The sequence below is a fragment of the Gouania willdenowi genome, chromosome 24, assembly GCF_900634775.1.
Source record: "Gouania willdenowi chromosome 24, fGouWil2.1, whole genome shotgun sequence".
NCBI lineage: Eukaryota > Metazoa > Chordata > Actinopteri > Blenniiformes > Gobiesocidae > Gouania > Gouania willdenowi.
In genome coordinates this window covers 23590609-23611235 of record NC_041066.1, presented here as the reverse complement: position 1 = coordinate 23611235, position 20627 = coordinate 23590609, and the positions used below count along the sequence as shown (strand labels likewise).

The 20627-nt window shown below is 35.7% G+C and overlaps 1 protein-coding gene across 4 annotated transcripts in view; it reads left to right on the top strand.

The window, feature by feature from the left end:
• Nucleotides 1-2448: 2448 nt before the first annotated feature.
• The window catches only part of utrn (utrophin), a 217543-nt gene continuing 199364 nt past the window's right edge, over nt 2449-20627 (top strand). For 3 of the 4 annotated variants that reach the window (XM_028439116.1, XM_028439118.1, XM_028439115.1), the window contains exon 1: nt 19222-19375. In XM_028439116.1, coding sequence (XP_028294917.1) covers nt 19282-19375 — 94 coding nt within the window. In that variant the 5' untranslated portion in view covers nt 19222-19281. Of the gene's footprint in view, nt 2837-8241; nt 8387-19221; nt 19376-20627 lie in introns of those variants that run through there. The other variant, XM_028439117.1, reaches the window with a different exon arrangement.

Below are 20627 nucleotides of genomic sequence, written 5' to 3'. Positions count from 1 at the left end.
CATCCAATCAATTTTTTTTGTTTTTCTTCTTCTTCAGTGAAAGCAATAAGCTTCCGTAATGAGATAAAAATAAGTAAATAAAAATATATTATAAAAATAGATTTCCATGCTACGGTACGGCGCCTGCCAGGGGACATCACAAGGAAATAAATTATTGCCTTATTTTGCAATAATTTGCAATAAAACGCAATAACTATTTTAGAATAACACAATACTACCTGGCGGTAAATACCATGCCACGTACTGTATTTAAAATAATTTTGTCAAGTTTATAATTGTAGAATAGTTTAAATAGTTGTTTTAAATATACACACTTATTATTTATTTTCTTTCTTTCTTTCTTTCTTTCTTTCTTTCTTTCTTTCTTTCTTTCTTTCTTTCTTTCTTTCTTTCTTTCTTTCTGTGTATAGAATGGTATTTTTGAGAGTTGAACAGAGGAGGTCGCTGTAAGCTCATTTTAACAATGCATACTTTTTTTGTGGCGGTTGTGTTCTCTCTCTCAGCACCAATAAAATAAATATATACTTTTGTTACCACAATAAAAACACTTTTGTCAAAAATTATAAAATTGCTTTGGCCTGTTGTCTTTGTTTGACGTCACTCACCACATGTACGTACAAAGTTAATTTGCTCTAAACACAAGTTTTATCACTTTCATAAGTACAGCATCCTTTAACCAAAAAGGGTCGCATTAAATGTTGGAATATTGTCATCTCTAAATCTTAATTATTCATATTTAATCCTTATTCTTGTGTTGATAATATAATCATTGCATTGGTCTCTATATTTACTTTTTAATCGTGATTCGTTCATGTATCATTTGTTAGTGTACATAGCATGAGGAAGGATTCCTCATGCTATATAAACGCTTGGCGCTTTCGTTTTGTCATGATAATAGACGTCATATTAAGTAGACGCTGCATCGACTGCCGCGTCAATAGGGCGGCCATCTTGGACCGGTGTCATCGCTCCTACAGTGCGTTATATCTATAGAGAAAACGTGTGTTTACACTATTAAAGTTGTCATAAATCGCTCAATTCTCAAGCATTTTTCACTGGGTTTTTATATATATATATATATATATAAAAAGATAGATAGATAGATAGATAGATAGATAGATAGATAGATAGATAGATAGATAGATAGACAGACATAGAACAAAAGGAAACGTTCAGATGTGCTCAGGTTTTTTATTGACAATATTGTTTAGGGCTATTCATTGCATTTGACAATTATTATTATTATTGTATAATTGTACTACTACTGTATTATTGTTATTGCTGTTCTTATAAATATCAATATATTCTCATATTATTGGAACATTTTTTATTACTATTAATATTTTACATTATAGTTACTGGTATTATTATTATTATTATTATTATTATTATGATGATGATGATGATGATGATGATGATGATGATGATGATGATGATGATGATGATTATTATTAATAATAATAATAATAATAATAATAATAATAATAATAATAATCATAATAGTAATAATAAATATTGTGTATTAATATCATAATTTTTAATATTGTTACTGGATTGTTATTATATTATTTTTTATTGCTATTATAATTATAATTATAACCATTACTATTACTATCGCTATTACTATTACTATTATATCGTCATCATTAATTATTGTAGCCAAAGAACTGAAATATTCAAGGATGTGGGTGTGGAGATTAAGTGTTGAGTGGTACAACCAGTATTTTAAATATATCAAAGCACCTTGTATCATAGCTACATCTGTGACGTTTTTAAAAAAATTAAACAGTTTAGAAATCGGTTCAAAATTCAACGAATAATTCTACTTAGAGATTGAGAAATACCTATTTCTGCCCGCGAATGCCCCTCCATGACGCCGACACTGTTAGATACAAACTTAAAGAGTAACTATGCCACCAAACCCACTTTTTTCTGCTAAATACATATGCATTTGGGTATTAAGTAAGTATAATAATATTAAGTATAATATTAAGTACTGCTGTTGATTTATCCTAGTCCAACTTTTAATATTTTAGTAAAAGTATTTTCTATTTTTATTTATTTATTTTAAACGTTTTTTTTGTTGATGTTTCGTCACGTGACGGCCTCCGCGCCATGTTTCCGTCTCCGCGTCAGGAAAACTTCTGTGGAAAGCCCAAAACTAGCGTCAAGTCTTACCCGAGCACACGGCTTTTCCTTGATTGAGACTTTCAAAATAAAGTAAAACACGGCAAAATGACCGAATCATGCAAAATCTATGCAGCGTATCTTGTTTAAACATCAGTTTTTTAAATTTATTTTTTCTCCTAATCTTATAAGCCCGAGTGCTTGTAAAAGTAACGCCAGTCCAAACCCAGCTGTAACATTTCAGGTTGTTTTTAAGTTGAAATAGAAACACGTGTTTCCGCCTCGTTTCCCCTCAAGCTTTACTTTGATACGAGCCTCGGGGAGAAAGAGGCGAGAATGCAACAGGAACAAAGTTGTGGAACCTGTGCTGTTCTCCCGTCAAACTTCAACCTCCATCTCTCGCTTTCCAGCTGTTTTGACGGGATTCCAGAACTATCCTCAACATCTGTTTTGAGTTTTGAATTTTGATGCACAGATGACTGACTTTAAAGCTCTTTTTTGGTACATCGTGCAGACTCACTGGAAGTTTGGAACCTGCTAGAATGCCTTAAACTAATGGAGTGTGGGTTTTTTTTTTTTAATTTTAAATTTTAAATAATAATTATTACGATTTGATACACCTGAGTGTGTTTGAAGTTCCAACAGAATTCCATGTTTTTTGGACTTATTTAGTGGGAATCCGTCTGGAGTCGTTTTTGTGACAGCAGAGGTAAGTGAATGACTTGAAACGCCCTCATTCTCAACTTGTTTGTCAAGGTGGAGGCTTTAATCTACCATTTAAAAGTTAAAGCAAACCATCAAAGAACATTAACAGATCATATTACACGTATTTAATTACATTGTATGTGTAGGGCTTTAGTTTGTAGCTTAGCAATGCAGTCATTCCCAAAGAAATAAAACATTGACTACAACCAACCAGGTCACTGTGGGAGAACTTTTAAAGGAGTCCATCTGTAGTAATGTACATACTCTCTATAAATAATCCACAAATATGTTTTTTTGTTGTTTTTTTTTAAACTTTCCCTTCAGAGTTAGTACCTCCTTTATTCATGACTTTACTTTATTACACATATTATCATATCATAAGCACTCATTACGTTTTTAATAAATGCTTAATTACAATTTTTTAAAAACTTTAAAAAGTGAGAGTCTTTGTGAGGAAAGTGAGGAAAATATTTAACCTCCACCGTAATAACAATTTATTGCCATTTATTTATTATATGACTACATTTTAACCAAATATAGACCTTACAGTACACCATGGAAAATTACATTGCATTTTTATAATTTAAAGTAATTAATAACAATACTGGTCTAATGATTCTGGATCAGTTTTAAAAATCTCTCATCATTGGTGAAATTTTCAAAAATTAATTTCTCGGTTTTTCATTGATCAATATTAATGAAATTTAACTCATTGGCATCAATTGGTTCTTCAATTTCCTCACTCAGTTTCAGCTGTATCGGATCAGGGTTTCATATTTCATCGCAATTTTTTATTATTATTTTATTTAAAAAAACGTGGTTGCTGCCCATAATTGTGATCCACTGTATTATTATTATTATTATTATTATTATTATTATTATTATTATTATTATTATTGTTATTAATGGGGAGGATATACATTTCTTCTAAGCCTTTAAAGCAGGGGTGAAGAACTCCAGTCCTCGTGGGCTGGATTTTTAGATGCGTCCCTGCTCAAACACACCTGGTTGAAACCAATGTGTTGTCATCAAAGGCTGTGTCCGTATAGTCCCTCCTTTCTCCTTTCCTTTCTCCTTTCCTATCTACTGTTCCTTTACCCCCGGAAGTGTTTAAGTGGTGGCCATGATAAAGAGCGTCCAAGTTCTCTTTAAGCTCAGGAAAAGAGGCTCAATGATCCTTTTTTTTTTTTTTTTTTACCTCCTTTAGCCTAGGAAACACTGATGCATCCTTTACCAAAGAAGACCACATAATGCTGACCCACAATTCCTTGCGGCGACAACATTTAAAGGGACACACACACCCTAGCGCTCACGGAAACTCACGTTAAGTAACGGAGATCATGTAAGTTACCAATGCAATAATATGCTTTGAACAATTTGAAATAAATAATCTAAAATATGTAAGACATATTATCAGATTATAACAGACATAAAACAGACACTCTGTGGTTCTAGATAAAGGAATCTGAGACATTTTTAGCCACATTTATTCAACATAATTCATCTTAGTGAGTGGAAGGTGAGTGTGAGCAACCATTTAGTTTCACTTTTGTTCCTCTTAACCTGGTAGCAAAGCTTACGATTAGCGTAAACTCGATATTTTACTATAAGTGTGAAATTTTTATGAGGGAGACATTTGGGATTATGTTCCACGTTAGCTGTGCTGTATGAGCAGCATAGCAGCAGTGCTGAAGTCTTCCTGATGTTTGTTTAACATGGGGTTGAATGATGAAGGTCTTTCCACTCCGTTACCTTTCTGTGGTAACGGAGTGGAGTGGAAAATGTGAAAGTTGGTCACAACCATCACACACTGAGCTACAACTCTATGGTTCCTGTTCCAATACCTAATAATAATGTAGTTCATTGCCTTTTTAATAAAAAAAATGACATCAAAAAGTTGTTCTGGGGTTTCCATGGATACGGTTGATGGTAATGAAGTGGAAAGAAAAAGGAAAAGTGGTGAAAATTGTCAATCGAACCTTTGTTACAAAAAAAAACTTGAAAGCTGGGATTTTTCTGCTTTATTAAGCAACACAAACTTGATATTTCAGTTGGTTCAAGTTTTCCTGAAAAACAATATTTGAAAAATATTTTGTGTCCCTAATGAAAGTTTCACCCATAAACTAGATAATATGAGTACTCATTAAGGTTTCATTTATTCAGACAACAGACAAGACAAAAATAGCTTATTACGCGGAAGTCAAAGAAACAGCAAAGCGATCAGCAGACGCCTCTGAAGAAGACTGGCAGTTGACAGTCAAAACATGTCAGGAGATCAAAGTGAATTTCCTGAAGAACAGTCGTCTGAATAAATGAAACCTTGACATATCATTCGAAAAGAAGACAAAAAGCTGGAATTACATATAATTCACGTCGTATGATTACAAACTACACCAATAAAACAAACCTACTTTACATTTACTTTAAATAATTTTTCACAACTAAATGTGCACCTATTTTGTTTATTAGTGATATTTTTTTTTTACATATTTTATGTTATATTTAAGACGAGTACAGGTGCTCTTTAAGTTCATTTCTATGACAAAGATCTTCAGTTTCCTACAAATGGCAGTAAATTGTGTTTGATTAACGTGAGGATTATGAGGTGGTGGTCCTTGAAAAATGTCCTCCCCTACACTGGGAAACTAAACTAAAATGGTCAAAACACTGTTAACTTCCAGGGTGAGGGGTGGAGTGGGGGGCTGTGTTTTCCCCTCTTTTTACAGCTGGTATTTTTGGCTCTTATGTTACATCATGGCTAAACTAAGGACTGCTGAAAGTCTCCCAGAACCGCTTGATAAAACGCCACAAAGTCTCCTTTAATGGTAAGAGTGAGATATTTTGGGTTTCTTAATGAAATGAAACGACTTTCCCTTTTCAAAGCTCACTGTGAGCACCAGCTTTAAAAGATGGACTGGTTTCTAGCAGATAACCAAAGTAGAGATTAGAGGAAGTGGTTGTAAATCTACTGTACATCACCACAGTGCCTACAGTGTGTTTCACTTTCATGATGGCACGAGACAATACACATGTTTTTAGCTTAAGTTAGCACCGAACGCACTAAAATCAGAGAAATCTGTGCTTGTAAATCTCATAATGTAAATATGATGTAGCTGTAAGCCTTTTTACTACGCATGCACGACCTGGGGTTGGGGTTCATAGGTCAGAGGAATAAAAACATCAACAAGCTCATTCACTCTGTTGATATTTCCAACCTAACGGCGTTTGTAATTTTAGTCCAGAGATCTTTAGTGTCAATCCACAGTGATGATGTCATCAGTTTTAAAAAAATAATTTATAAACGGTATCAATGCAGTCCAAACAAATCCGACGTTGCACACCCTTGAACCAAGCAGCAGCCATGTTGAAAGTCTCAGCTCTGTGTGTCACTGAACCGCAGAGATATTTGAGCCACAGACACACAGACAGCGATTTGCTTTACAAATTTGAAGGAAGTGCACAAGATGGACAGAGCGATAAGTGAAACGGCACTGATCAGCTGATTGGTCACTGTTTGAAAAGTCAGGAAAAACCTGAATTTTCAGCTCGTGTGCAGCATTAGCTTTAGCAGCTAACTCAGCATTTCTAAACTAGGAGACCGATACCACGTTTCCGCAAAAAAATCTTTCAAGGAATTTACGCTCCAACGGGAAAAATAATCTACATCTCTGTCAGACTCGCTGCCTACAACGTCAGACATGTCGAGGTTATCCCTCGTGACCTTTGACCTTATGCGCAAGAACTGAACAAGAGTTCGATTTCCGAGAGTGTGAAAAGGCTTTTTGCCAACTTTAACTAAACAGTGCAACCACCCTCACATGAGAGTTTTATGAACTGTAGATTTGATCTTCATAGGGTGATTATGGGATGTTTCCCCAACACAGAGCCCTAAAATGAACGAGTCATCGGTTTGTTCACCTGATTTCACTCAGCTGCTCACCATCATCAAACCTTGGCTAATGAGTTCTTCATTACCGTCAGGGTTGTTGGAGCAGATAAGGGTGCAGAGTGTGCAGAGCTTGATTAGGTTCCCACTACTCTGAGACTGGTGTCTGATGCAGGTAACCAACCACAAAAGTAGATATAGTAATTAACTTTCCAAAAGCTTTTAACTCTCGATACGATGCAATATTGCAGCCTCGAGTATTGGCCGATACCAATATCGACCTGATATGATATCAGCAGCGATCATACATACTTTTATTACTTATTTTGTAGTGAGGAATGTTAGAAAAGGCTTGATCAAGTGTTATTATTACTCTATTACTTCTATAACAGAGAACAATAGTCAGCAACAATAGGAAGAGAAAAACTGACTCATGTATTATTAACTAATGGGTTACAGACATTTTTACCTCAAACATAAGAATGTTGTACAGTTGAATAAAATACATGAATAAATGAGAAAACGCTGAATAATAACATCAATAAATCCAATATTACTTTGCCAAAAATTGTATTTAATAATATAAATAAAATATACATATTATTTTATAAAATTAACATCCTCCATGTCTGTTTTATTAGGTACTATATTGTTGACAACAGCCAGCTTACACATCTGTAAATAAAAGCTGCTGGAGACGATCATTTTTTAACAGATAAAGACACAGTTTACGAGATAAAAAAGATAGAAAATGTTGAAATTGCAGCTCGTAAGTTTATTTTGATGTCGAAGAAGTTTGGCGCATTGCATTGTGGGATGTGGAGTCCCATAGACGGATGCATGGAAGTGTTTTTACTTCATTCTTACTGTGATTTCTTGTATTTCTTCTCCAGAAAAGGAGGACAGTGATTGGTTTGACTCCATTTTCATTCCAGTTTGTTCCCACTATTTCCCACGAGACGTTCCGTTTCGGCCGGATTTGCATCTTTCCGTGTAAACCCCAAAATAATCATCCACCACTGTTGTGCCGCAACTTTCAGCGAGAACACCAGAAATGTGTTGGGAAGTCACTTTGGCAGAGTTTTTGGGGCAAACACAATAAGTCAAGTAAAAAATAATCCACTTCTATGCATCTGTATACAGGACTCCACATCCCACAATGCAATGCACCATTAAGAGAGTGTTTACAGTGGAGATGAAACCAAAACTTTCAAGCCTCTTAAATCTTTTATTCTCTTGAGCAAATTCACTTTTATTATGTTCTACTTGGTCTTTGGTTTTTGTCCTTGTAGGTTCCAAATGCATCTTGGGATACTTGGAAGTATCATCATCATCATCATCATCATATTTATAGTATATAGTAGACAGTATATACTCATTTAGTTTGTAGAGTATAGTACTGAGTCTGACATTTCTAACACAATTTATGTCTTTATCTAATAAATAATTATTGTCTCCAGCAGCTTTAGGTTATTTAATACTATTATTTGACTAATGCTATTTTTGTTTTTTATCCCTCACAGGTGGAGACAACGTTGTTAACCTGAACTTCTCTAAGTTCATCTTTCCTCGCATTGGATTAATCAGCAGCTAGTATGGCGTCTCCTGGAGGCAGCGCAGAGGGCGGGGCCAATGAAGAGTTCACAGACATCATCAAATGCAGATCTGGTATGTTCTTCTCCTTCTTCATGGGCTTTAACCGTGGTGTGATGGTTGTGGAGCGTATAACTCATAGAGAATATCCAGTAATGACACAGAGAAATGACTTGTTGAAGTGTCAGTGTGAGGAAAGTGACAAAGCCACAGATCCCATCATGCGTGGTTAACCTCAGTTCCCACGGAGAAAGGGACGGAATCAAAGAACGCAGAGAGATCAGAGACAGATGACTGGAGCACGTTTTTCATTTAGGAAGAAAAAGTTGTTTGGAAAGCGGCCAATCGCGTGGCGGAGAAAGCAGGAATTCAGGGATGGGTGGAGAGCACCGCACCCTGCAATCTGTGTTTTCTGTGGATCATTCCATGGGTTAATCCTCTGTAGACGCAATTCAGGGAAAACCTCCCTCAAACAGTCGGTCGGGTGGAAAGAAGAGCGCGGGGGAATTAAGGACACACAACATATGGAGTGCAACACACTGTGGCCATAACAATTAAAAATGGAATACATTTCAGGATTTTTAAATTGGATACAATAAATGACAGCTAATGCACAAAACTAACTCCAAAACACAAAGAACGACAGGAAAATATACAAAAAAACAACTCCAGAAATACACAGAATGATATAAAAATACACAAAATGACTAGGTGAGGGTTGCAACGTGGCAGGAAAGTCACATTAAATACACAGAACAACAAAATAAATGCAATAAATGACAGTTGTGACAATGTTTTAGATGATATTATTCTGATTAATTCCCAGGGAAATTTTGCAACCTTGGTTGAAATGTCATCCAGTGTTTTGTGATATTTTGAATGGATGCTAGTATTTATGTTTGAATATAATACAGTTATTTAAAATTACTCCCAATTTTCCAGCCCTTTTCACCTCTAGTGAGAGCGTTCATTCCAGAATGACTTTATAAGTGTGTAAATTATAGATGAGTCATTAATCTTTTAGAAATAATTACTAAATCTGACTAATGTTTAGTGTGTGCGTAGGCATCTGGAAGTGGTAATTGGTTATTATTGGTTAAATTGTGACTCATTTTTTATTACTTTACAATATGCTGTTAAAAAAGCTCCAGGATTGTTCCGTTCATAATGAATAAATAGAAGTTCAAGAGTTGTGCAAGATGCAATTAAATAGAATTATTCATCAGTATAAACCTTCCAGTTTGTGTTTCTGTGTTTTAACTTCAAGCTTTCAAACAGTAAAGAACATTTAGTCCCTGTGCCCCAGAACGGTGGTTGATCTCTGCCAGGAGTTTCACCGTGCCAACAGTTTGTTATTTACAACACTTCACTGCAGACCACAATGTTTTTCTTGCAGAGATTCGATATTTCCTAGCAACTCGTTTTCTCCTCCAAAATCAATTATAAAGCAGAGCTGTACGGTGAAATTTTAGAAAACAACTGGCAATATGTGGTCTAGATATGAGCGGCCAACCGAGTCCCAAAACACACAAAATGTGAGGAAAATACGCAACGTTATTTCAAAAACAGATAAAACAACATGAAAAATACAAAAATGACGCCACAAAACAACAAAAACACACAAAATGTGAGAAAAATACACAAAACAACAAAAGAAATGCACTAAATGACAGATAATGGACAAAACGACAGCAAAAATGCACAGAATGACAGGAAAATATACAAAAGGACAAAAACAAAAAGTCCAAAACAGAACTCCAAAAACCCAAAACAACAACAGAAATACACAAAATGATAGAAAAATACACAAAATTATAGGAAAATACATGAAATAATAAATAAATACACACAATTATTTCAAAAACAGATAAAACTACAACAACACGAGAGAGAAAAATACACCAAACAAAAATGGTCTGAGATTCTGACTGGAATTAAGGGCATATTTGTCCATTTGTCACAGGTTTCTAGACATTCAGTCACACATTATCCAGTGAAAAATAGTGTGTGATATTGTCCCAAAACATGCATGTGAGGCGCCCAATTTTAAATACATTTATTTAAATACATTTATTTGAAATCGAGTCAGAATGTTTTTTCTGTTTGAGAACGTGAATTCCGTTTTTAACGGAAAATCCGAAGCCCTAGACTTGTTATTGAACTTGAGATTCAATAAATAATAGACAACGATGTGATGATATTATATTGCACAGCTGATTATTAACAGTCATTTTATTTAATTACTGCTCATAACTTCAGAAGAAGTGGTAACTTCTCCATTTATCTTCTAATCCTGCTTTATTCAGCCTTGGTAGCAAACCATCCAGCTTGTTGTTGTCACCCCATTATTACAGCTGTGGTAAACAACAGCTGGTGGTAAAAACATCTGCCATGAATAACATTCATCCATCTTTGGCTCAGAATACATTATGTGCATAACTTGAATTTGCAGACAATGACTTTCTTGTGGATCTTTCACATCCTCAAGCCCTGGATTTGCTAAATCTAGCTGAATAAAACCAGTTTAAACCCACTGTAGATGACCTATGATGATGAGCGGTGCACGTTTGTGCTACGGCGGCAGTTTGGGACTAAATTCCACTGACTTTAAAGGGTTAACTCCAGCCCAGCCTCTGTCCCTCAGGCTGTTTTTTGTTTTAGTAAATCCTGTCATGCGAGGGGTCAGAAGGTAGATTGGGCAACATGGCTTTGTAGCACTAATGAGCTCAGAAAAGAAAAAAGGGGCAGAGAGGAGAGGTGGAAGTGGGAGGGGCCAGCTTTGGAGGGGGAAACAAATTAGATCCAGGGGAAGAAGAGGAGAAATCGTTGTCGCATCCGAAGCGGATCATTCCATTCCATTTACGGCCTCTTAAATGTCATCATTGAGCTGGGAATGGAAGGGAAGGGAAGGGAAGGGAAGGGAAGGGTGGGCATAAAGTCTCACAGTGACTCAACCAGAGCAGGAAAAAAAGAAGATGATGATGATGATGATTTGGGCTGCTTTCCAAAATTTCTAACTAGGATTTCCCCCAAACCAACATTTTCCCTCCACTCCACCCTCCTTGTTTCAGTGACTAATATTCAACTATGAGTTCAGTGACAAACTGAGCCAAAAGTTTAGTTTAAAGCTGATGAAAAGAGAGAGAGAAATCTGGACGTCCCGCCCTAAACAGCTCCACCCCCTCCCCCTGCCTCTGCCAATCTACCACAAGCCACGCCTCTACTTTTGTGCCCAAGCATCACGGAACATAACAACAATGTCTAACACACCAACACACGTGTAGTATTGTTTTTCACTAATAAAACACTTAAAACACGTTTATTACCTGTCCATGAGAAATGTCGCCAAATCAGGGTCCGTTCGGAATCCTTTTAAAATCAGTAAGCCCCTCCCCCTTTGAAAAGCAGCTCCAAGATGAATTCTGTTGCGTTCACGAAGACGTTTATCCGCAAACTTTGTATCTGGACTTTTCTTTAGTTTTTTAGTAGAAGCTTTGGAGTTAGTTAGCGCTCCACCATGATGCTACGTTGCTCAGAGTGATACCTGACGCACGGCCTTGTTTTCGTGCACAGTTTACGCGCGCACATTCACTTTGATTGACAGTCTCCGCTACAGGAAGATGAAGCCTATTGGCTGCGCGATCACGGCGCGATTGTATAGGGGTCTATAGGACGAAGGCGGGACTTATATACATTGACGTATATGAATGACCACCGGCAGTAGACCACAGTAAAAGACTAGTTAGGTATTTTTTTCGCATTTAAAAAGAATGATACATAAACATAGATTTCAGCTTTAGTGCTATACAAATCAAATGAAACTTTATTTATATAGCACATTTCATGCACGAGGCAACGCAATGTGCTTCACAGTCAAAAACAAGTAATCTCAAGGATGAAAATAAAAATAAAAATAAAATATACAAATTCAGAATAAAAGCTCAACATGAACATATATAAAATATCCACATAAAGTAGATCACACAACACATGCACACAAACGCACACACACACACACTGAAAGTAGGCATTAACATCTAACCATAAAATGTTCCAAAACTCTCAGCTAAAATACATTGAGGAGTGAAGTAGTTTAACCAGGTCTGATGGTGCGTTTACTGACATGTAGTGACCGGGCGTTTACGTGCTATGCTAATGTTAGCAAAATTAAATGGGTTTTTCCGATTTGGACATTTTTTTGGATCAATACGATAATTGCGCGGTGAAATATTGCAACATATCACTGAATCGATTTTCTTACACTTTTAATATACAGTCTCATACACTCCCAGCATTCCATATTTGCATCTACTGTATAGACATTATTAGTCAGAAGATAATGCAATCTATTTACACATGGAATGTTCTCTTATGATTAAACTGAAGCTCCATCCAACGACTGACGTGTACCTAACGATGTCATGTAGCTGAGCTCGTATGGTGACAAAGCACGCCCTCCACGCCCAGCGCTGACTGTCACATTCTTCTTTTGTCGTTTATGCAACAATATTTATTGCATCACGCTCCGTGTCACACCCAAAGCTGTTCTTTTGTGTGTGTGTGTGTGTGTGTGTGTTTGTTTGTAGCCGCCTGCTCATTAAATGTCACTTTTAATTCACAACAAGAATCCCAAATGTAGGCGGAGAAATGTATTCTCACAGGTAGGCGCACCTCACCCGTGGAGGATGCAACACCCGCACTTTCATGTAAAAGGGTAGCTTAAATGAGCAAAATGTGGCAAACAATTGTCAAAATTGACAAAAATGTGCAACAAAAAGAGGCAAAATGTTGGGAAAAAAGGAAACAGATGGTATTTATTGGGTAAAAGATAGCTTATTTGGATAAAAAGTGCTAAAAAAGATTAAGGAATCAACAAAAAATTGGATAAAAGTGTCAAAAAGAACTTGCAAAAATTGATAAAATATAGGAAAAAGGCATATTTATTTAATAGGTGTCAATTTTTGGGGTAAAAGGAGCAAAAATGTGACAAAGGAAGTTGCAAAGTGGCCTAAGTTGCCCCCTTTTAAGGTTTTTTGGGGAAATAATAATTCAAATTAAGAAGTAAAGAGCCACATGGCGAGTATCACTGACTTAATAACAACTTTATGATGGTTTTAGTAAATTAATTTAATAAACTAAATTGGGAAAAATGATTAACAAGAAAGTTGTGGCACAACTGAAGGCTTCGCAAAGGTTGTTTTGTAAATCGTGCTCCACACCAGAGTTCTCAGGTGACAAATAAACAAAGGGGGGGAAAAGGTCAGGTGGATGTTCATATTGGTGTAATAGCTGTTAAACAACAGCTTGTCCTCCACACGGAGGATATTTGACCTTTTACGTTTGTCTGCACTCGACAAAGGACGGGAAAAACAAGAGGAACGACAGACGGTCAGGACTCAGGGTTCGACTTTAATTGCCAATGAAAAGCTGGCCAGTGTTAAACGTTGAGAAATGAAACATCGAGGCTCACATTTTCAGTTTCATAAATATCCAGAATCTGTTTCAGAGTTTAGACATTCATGTGCCACTTTACCATTTTCTGTTTTGTTACATCGCAACATTGCTACACACTAGGGCTGCACGATTATGGCCAAAATGATATTCATGATTATTTGGATTAATATTGTAATCACGATTATTCATCTTATTAGGTAAAACAGAAAACGTCTATATTTTAATTTAACTACTTATTAACAAACAATATGTGAGCAGTTTAGGGTGCAACAGAAAAGCTTTGAACAAGAAAAATGATAAATATTAAACTTTACCCAATAATTTTAAGTTTACTATGGGCTAAATATATAAATACAGTATATAAAAGAAAACTATTACATAAATATCTGTAAAAGTCACGTTTTTCTATTAGCTCTGTCTGCTAGCATAGCATCTCTTCTTCACTGCAAGATATCTGCATGCCAACCGACCACTGGGTTACCAGCGCCCTCTGCTGGTCCAAACAAATATGACGTAAATCAGTGCAATCACGGTCCAATTGTTAAGGCACAAAATACATTTTCAGTTGCACTTTTAAAAAGAAAAGGAACTATTATGCAGTTTTGCATTGTTTACTATAGAACCAGAATTTAAATTAATAGGCTTCTTCTTCATTTGTATTATTCCTTTATTTATTTCATTCAAGATTTATTTTTAGTTAAATTGCATTGTTTTGAATAGTTTATCAAGGGATTCTTTTCACAATGAAAAATAAAAGGAAAACAGTATAGTTTTTTATATTTTTTTTCCCCAAAAAAATAAAGGAATATTTTTCAATCATCATTTGTCTACAGTCCCATTTTGTAAAATAAATTGTGAGAGAATCATATCGTGAACCCAGTATCGTGAATCGAATCGTATCGGGAGTTGAGTGAATCGTGAATCGTTACTAATAAAAACCAGTAAAAAAGCAGCGCTGCAGGTTGGTTTCTCCACATGACTCGCTCTCATCAGTCTAGTTTACAGCGTGAAGCGTTGCTCGCTTGTTATTAAGGGACCTTAAAAAAGCCTTAATCTTGTGTTCGCTGCCCCCTGGTGGTTGGATGACTACTGGGGTTAAGAAAGTCCCTGATTAGAAATGCAGCAGAGCCACATTTTAAACGTAAAAATCGCCAACGATCAGGTAAATTTAATCGTTAAGGCTAAAATCGTAGTCATGATAAAAACGTGATTAATTGTGCAGCCTAACTACACACTGGGTTTAGCCTGAGTTATTTTGCTATTTTCATTTCATTTTGTACGAAATCCCTCGCAGCCATGTGATTATGTAGCATTAGATTTTGAACGAGATTATGAGCGAAATTTGGAGATTTTTGTTTTTAAACATTCAGTCACCTGTTTTTCAGTGTAAAATCGCATGCAAACTTGTTCCAATTTATTGTCCCAAAACATGCACGTGTCATATTCAAGAGAGAATGAATACATATTAGATTTCATTTGATTTTTTAAGAACACAAATTCCAATTTTTTTGTTTGTTTTTGACCGACCACGGAAGATCGGATTTTGTCTGCTTAATCATTTCCATGAATAAAATAGACGACACAAATATAATAGGTGGTTCTTTGTTCATAAATTGTATCATAATTACATTTTTTATTTCTTATAAAAATAACTTTTGAAGCAGATTTGTTTTTAACTTTAAAATTTGGTGAAAATGTATTAGTTTCCCTCCAAATTCTTGTTCTTCTTGTCAGATAACATGTTTCATTTTCTCTACATCATACACCAACATGTAATGTAAACATTAATAAACGGGTTATATTAGTTAATTTGATTTCCAATAGTCATTTTATAATCTTTCTTCTTTATACGTAGCTAAAATGTCAGGGAAACACTAATAAATTAGTTAAATTCTGAGTTGCTGCAGACATATGATGAGGTTGAGGTGAATGTGCTGACACGTATATTTTTAATCAAACTAAATATTGATGAAGGTAAAATAAACACATTTTCTTAGTGAGCTCTCAAAACCAAATGATCAAACAGTAACATGTACACGTCCTATAATTCTCACTAAAACACACTCCACTGATGCTACTTGTGCAGCCTTTACGACATGCCAACATGGTGGGCTTTTTAGCTTTAAATAAAAACAAACAAACAAACAAACAGTGCAAAGGCTTTGTTAAGTGACCTCCCACCAGTAAAAAACCAAAAAAAGGTATTTCCACCTGTTCACCACAAACAATCCCACCTACCATTGACTGTCAGTAAATGCTCCAACATCACTGTACAGGGATATCTCTATTAGCTAAACCCAGGGGTGGAGTGGCCATACCGGGCATCGTCAATCCGAAGTGGGCCGGTCCGTCCGCTACGTTTTTTTTGTTTGACGAGCGAGTGGAGGCAGACATGGTAACAGGTGGCCAAAAATGGTCCAAAAGTGGCAAAAAAAATGTGGCAGGAAAAGAGTGAAAAGTGACTAAAATGGACCTAAAGTAGTCAAGAGTCACTAAAAAGTTGACAAAGAAGAGGAATTAGGTGAAATGTAATGATAAAAGCTAGCTTAAATGAGCAAAGTGATGCAAACAATAGTGACAGGGCAAAATGTAGAGAAAAAAGGAAACAAAGTGTAATTTATTGGGCAAAAGGTAGCTTAGCTTACTGGGATGAAAAGTGGCCAAAAGCATTAAAGACAGGACAACAATTGGAAAAAAGTATCAAAATGAATTTGCAAAAATGTACAAAAAATAGGAAAAAAATTGATATTTATTGGCCCTAAAGTCTGGAGAAATATTTAGCATTTTTTATGTTGTTTTGCATAATTTTTTTATTGTCGTCGTTTTCTATAATTTTCTGTCATTACGTTACGGTTATGTTACATGTTACAGATGGAGTAGTGGTCATGTTATCCTGTGATTGGAAATGTTTTGGGACCATATCACACATTTCCATGATATTTTTCCCATTAAACGTGTGGCTGAGGGTCTTGCAGCACAACGTCACTCTTGCGACGTAATCTTGTGTGATTTCAGCCGCATAACTTGGCATATTCTGTATTATACACTACAATCTCAATGAGTATATACTGTCTGCTTTATACTATAAGTATGATTAGGATGATGAGCGTTCCCACCGAAGTATACTCCCAAAACCTGAATCACACTGAGTTTAAATATCTCTGTTGATTCTCCACCGAAACGGAAACAAAATGGAAAAGTTTAACATGACGCGGAAACGGGTAAAACCTGAAACAGAATTTGGGAAGTTTTGAAATTGAAAATCTGAGGCTCTCACTATGTATATGGCCAAACTCATTTTATATGTTGACAAATGACATCTATAAAACTTCTTTAAAAGCACATAAGTGTTTGCTCTCAGAGGAAACAATCATGTTTGTGTAAATAGAAAGTGTTTGATCCAGGCTATAGTTCCAGTCCTTACGTAGGTTGCTGCCAAGGCTACAGTAGAATTATCATCTCTCTCTCTATCAGCGGATGTTTCTCTCACTCAGTCACACTGTGCATGTTAGTCACTGCTAGCCCTGAGCTGATAATCGTCTGCTTCCTCTTTTTAAAGGAAAAGAACCAGAAAAAAAACACAGAAAACCACAACTTTCTCTTTCTATTTCCGACCTCTGTCTGTTTTTTTTTTAATTCATTGAAAAGGAAAAATAGCCATGAGCTCAGCGACCCATCATTGTTAAAGTCTGTGCAGCTGCCTCTCTGATGAGTGTTACCATCTACAGCTATTTAGGATGTTTTTTAAATAGGAATTCTTATGGGAACATGTTTCCGTTCATCAGCTTCTTAAAATTACGTCATTACAGGCTTTCAAACTTCCCAAAATCGTCTCAAACATGCTTAATAAAGATATTGAGTTACATATTGTTATTATTTTAATATTTCTCCATTGCATTTTATGTCTGTCTGTTTGCTAGAGTTGCTGCACATTAGGCCACTCGTTTTACTTTGGAAAATTGCGTGTAACTGTGGTATTGTCGTAAAATTAGTCGATGAGGGTTTAGTCCGTGTCATATATGTAGCTATTTCTGGTTTGAAAGGCTGATGTCGTCATATCATGTCATTATTTGTGCGAGAATTGACATTTCCATCACTTTTCCCACCGGTTTACGAAGACAGATTGCGTGTAAATGTGTGATTTTATCCTAAAATTAGTCGATGATGGTTTAGTCCGTGTCATACACGTAGCTATTTCTGGTTTGAGAGGATAACGGCGTCATATTTTGCACGAGAGTTGACATTTTCATTACTTTTCACACTGGCTTTCTTTGAAAGATTGTGTATAAATGTGTGGTATTGTCGTAAAAATACTCATTGAGGGTTTTGTACATGTCATATACGTAGCTATTTCTGGTTTGAAAGGCTGATGTCGTCATATCATATTTTGCACAAAATTTGACATTTCCGTCACTTTTCCCACCGGTTTACGAAGACAGATTGCGTGTAAATGTGTGTTTTTGTCCTAAGATTGGTTGATGAGGGTTTAGTCCGTGTCATAGACATAGCTATTTCCAGTTCAAGAGGCTAAAGCTGTCATATTGTGCACAAGAATGACATTTTCGTCACTTTGCCCACTGGGTTACGGAGACAGATTGCGTGTAAATACGTGATATTGTCCCCAAAACGTTAATTTGTGTTTTATTCCCGTCATTTTTGCTTGGTCTGTTTTCCACGATCACGGAAAATCGTAACACCTTAATAAGGAAATGTGCTTTTTTTTCAGTTTACATGTATACCTTAAAGCAGGGGTTCTCAACTTTTGGCTCAGGACCCCTTTTGGGGTTGCGAGACACTGGGAGTGGTTCGCCAGATGCCCTCAAGAAACTAAGAATATTTTTTAACAATTTGAGCCCATTTGTGCTTATTTTGACATATTTTCTGTAACTACAACAAACTTGACATATTTTACCCCATTTTCATCACTTTTTCTTGCCATATTTTTGCTCTTTTTAATGCATTTTTGCTACATTACTCCTATTTCTGCCACTTCTCCATCAAATTTCAATGTCTTTTCTGCACATTTTTTCGATTTTCAAGACATTTTCAGCACTTTTAAACCCTTTCCACCACTTTTCCACCAAATGTCGCATATGTTGACCCATTATTGTCACTTTTAACCTCTTTTTAATATTATTTATTATTAATTATTAATTATTTTTTCCAATTTAACCACATTCATGATTTGTCATGCTCATTAATTGCCAGTTTAAACTAAATTACATTACACGTCCATGTACTCTGGGGCTTTTACTGTGAAGGAACTCAAAAATAAATGTTCTAAAACTGTCATCATGTGATGTGTGTATGTGGGATGTCACATCAGACCACCTGGCGAGGCACACACACACACACACACACACACACACACACACACACACACACACCCAACTTCCTCTTTCTCTGTCTTCCTCTCTATCACACACAACGTCACCTTGTCTTCCTCTTCCGGATTCAAAGCTTTCCTTTTTTTTCTCAGAGTTGTATTTTTGTGCAGTTTATGAAACAAAATCGACATGTTTTCTGCCGTGAATTTGAGCAAGTGGATGTCGTCTAGAAAGCGACACCTTTTCAAAAGGAAGGGGAGGCACAAAAAGAACCTCAGTCTTGGTAAGGTTGTTTTTACCAATATCATTGATTTGAGTTTAGCCGTGCACGATATAGTCCCACGTTTAAAAACTTCCTTTATGATGTGTTTTTTGTTGTTTTTTTTCCATTCCTGTTTTGTTTCTGAAACATGGATGCTACATATTCCTTTTTTGCTAGGCTAGTAAATCGTGACATATTTGACAATTTGTGCTTTCTATTGTCTGTTTTTAGTTTTTGTTTGGTGACACAAACATAAAACTATAGCCAGTTCCATACCATACTTAATGATGTACATACCTGTGATAATAACCTTTCATTTTTGACCAGCTCAATGCTGTGTAAAGCACATTTGTTCTTCCATCACCTGGTGTTGTGTCTGTGCCTGATACAGTAGGCCGTGCTGTAGGTGTGTTGTCGTTCACTGGGCTGTTACCGAGCTATGTTCTCATTTTTATCTGTATTCATTTCTGATCCTTTAAGGCAGACGCGGGCATCCGACTGGCAGCCCCGGGCCCGCAAAGTCAATGCACAAAATGACTAAAAAAATACACAAAATGACAGAAATTACACCAAAGAATAGCAAAAATACAAAAAAAGAAAGCAAAAGCACACAAAAATGACTCCAAAAACACTAACTGACAAGAAGAATGCACAAAATTTGCAAAAAATATGCGACGTGACAACAATAAACACACAAAATTACATAACATACTAAACCAGGTGTACAAAATGACACCAAAATGCAAAAGATGACAGCAAAGGCACACAAAAATGACTCTAATAACAGAAAATGACAACAAACATGTACAAAATTAGCAAAATATATGACGCGAGAATAAAAAATACACAAAATAAAAATACAAGACAACAAAAACACACAAAATGACTCCAAAAACATTCAAAATGACATCAAAACATCCAAAATGAGAAAGATATACGCAGTTACTCCAAAAACACACAAAATGACAAAGTAAACATACTAATCGAGATATACAAAATGACAACAAAATGCAAAGAATCACAAAAAATAAACAAAATAACAACAAAAACACACTAAACATTAATATACGACAACAAAAATACTCAAAATGACTCTAAAACCACACAGAATGACTAAAACAAAACCATATAAAAATGTGTTACACAAAAATTATGGCAAAAACACAAAATGACAACAAAAATACACAAAAAGTGCAAATTATATGACAACATAAACTTACTAAATGAGGTATACAATATGACAACAAAATGCAAAAAAAAGAGCCAAAACTCA